Source organism: Branchiostoma belcheri, unplaced genomic scaffold, assembly GCF_001625305.1.
Source record: "Branchiostoma belcheri isolate BF01 breed outbred unplaced genomic scaffold, Haploidv18h27 scaffold16, whole genome shotgun sequence".
Taxonomy (NCBI): domain Eukaryota; kingdom Metazoa; phylum Chordata; class Leptocardii; order Amphioxiformes; family Branchiostomatidae; genus Branchiostoma; species Branchiostoma belcheri.
In genome coordinates, this window is record NW_017803046.1 from 1,378,299 (window position 1) to 1,380,165 (window position 1,867).

Sequence of the window (1,867 nt, forward strand, 5' to 3'; positions counted from 1 at the left end):
TTGAGTTAATCATTTTGACTACTTCTTACTGGTTTGAAACAAGGCAAGAGATTAAAAAAAATTACACTCCTTTTCTGAGCTTACTTCACACTCATCCATTTGCAGTTCTGTGTTCTATGTCAGTACCCAGCTTCACTGGAGCTTGTTGAGACCATAGTGGCACACAGACAGTGGTCCCAGATGTACGTGTGAACAATGTGTATATTTGGTTATTCTCTCCCACCAGTCAGTTTAAGTGGCATGGAAGGACACTTTACCAACCTGTTGGACCTGCACCCCGACATGAATGAGCGAACTCCCTGGGAATGTGCTGGTAGTCAAAAACACACTCCAAAATTTCACCTCCCTCTCTGCTTGTTTCACGTCGTGGTCACTAAGCACTTGTCTGCACGTTGGGGATATCTGTCAGGGAGGTTCAGTAAAGATTCCCCCAGGCCCACTTCCAGGCTTTGTAAAAAAAATGCACATTTATTTTTCTATCCATGGGTCACATGGCTATTTTAACATGATCGCCACCTATTGTAAATACTTTTAATAATTGCTGTTTTCAACTGTCTTTAATAATTGCTTTTAATATTTGTGCCAACCGTTTTTAACAATTTGTAATGCGGCAGATCAATTCAGGGCCCTGCAGGGACCCTGCTACTCTGTACAGCATAGTATGAAAGAAATAAACCAGTATTATTATTATTATTATTATTATTATAACATCTGAATTCAGTGGTGATCAGGGTCCTGAGTACTCAGTATGTTCTTCAAAAGTCCTCATGAACTACCGTAATATTCCGTAGATTGAGACCTGGCACTTTCATTAAGCATTTAGACTAATTATAAGAGTTTCTTTCCTCTTTTTTCCCTGGAAAATTGGTCCACAATAACTTTTGATGAACATAACAATATATATACAGGACCTGTAGTCTGAATTCATCTGGCTCCAATATTACACTTAAAAAGAAAGTGTTCAAAAACGAAAACATGCATGTGACCTATAGAAATATGTGTGATTATGCATAGCAATATCAGCCCCTTTCTACCTGGAAGTGGGTTAGGGTCAATCTTTATTGAACAGCCTTGGTAGATGGGGAAGGGTTGTAAGCTAGACTGTAGGGTGCCTAACCTTATTGTGTCCTTGTTTTGCTCACTAACCTATTCCACTCTTTTGGTCAGACTTATTTTCTATGCTGGCTACTTAAAAATGCTTCTTTAGAGCAGTACATAGGTTGTTTCTGTGAGTGTTAGAAATATTAAAGAAATAGGTGTTCATCAATAGAGTTGTTACTGAACACTTCACATGGGTGCTTAAAGATTGGAGTTAAGGAATGTTTTTGTTCAAATTTCCAAGACTGGTTGTATCTGTTATTTTGTTTCCGTAACTTCAAGTTTTATTTGTGAACACAATTGAAAAGCAAAGGCATCCAAAAGTTGAGAATCAGGATCATAATGGCACTGGAATTAGTCTGGCCATGGTTTCTGTACCTGATGATTGTTTCCAGGGTACACTACTGCACCTGGTTGCATGGGAGTTGGTGGTTTGTTACTCTGACTCGCAACAGTGTCTTAAGGAATACACGTCATTCTTGTGACTCTATGCAGGGTTCAAGGGTAAGTCCAAGCCCAACTTGCTGAAGCAGGAGACCACCAGTCTGGCCTGTTCCTTACGGATCCTGTTCAGAATGTACTATGACGAGAAGAGAAGGGACTTCTGGCCTGCCGTACAGGAGAGACTGCTCAAGTAGGTGAAACATGATAGACGGTTTGAGCACTCAATAAGGGTGTTTTGAATGCCCCATAAATTCCCAAGAACCCACCAAACTTATTCTGGTATTACTATTATGTACTATTATGCAGCTTGTACCAAACATACAAA

The 1,867-nt window shown here is 39.7% G+C and overlaps 1 protein-coding gene across 1 annotated transcript in view; it reads left to right on the forward strand.

Moving 5' to 3' along the window:
- LOC109465983 (brefeldin A-inhibited guanine nucleotide-exchange protein 1-like) overlaps positions 1–1,831 on the forward strand; it is a 7,449-nt gene extending 5,618 nt beyond the window's left edge. Inside the window, exon 3 of the mRNA XM_019763491.1 lies at positions 1,594–1,831. Coding sequence (XP_019619050.1) covers positions 1,594–1,736 — 143 coding nt within the window. The 3' untranslated portion in view covers positions 1,737–1,831. The remainder of the gene's footprint in view (positions 1–1,593) is intronic.
- Positions 1,832–1,867: the final 36 nt, after the last annotated feature.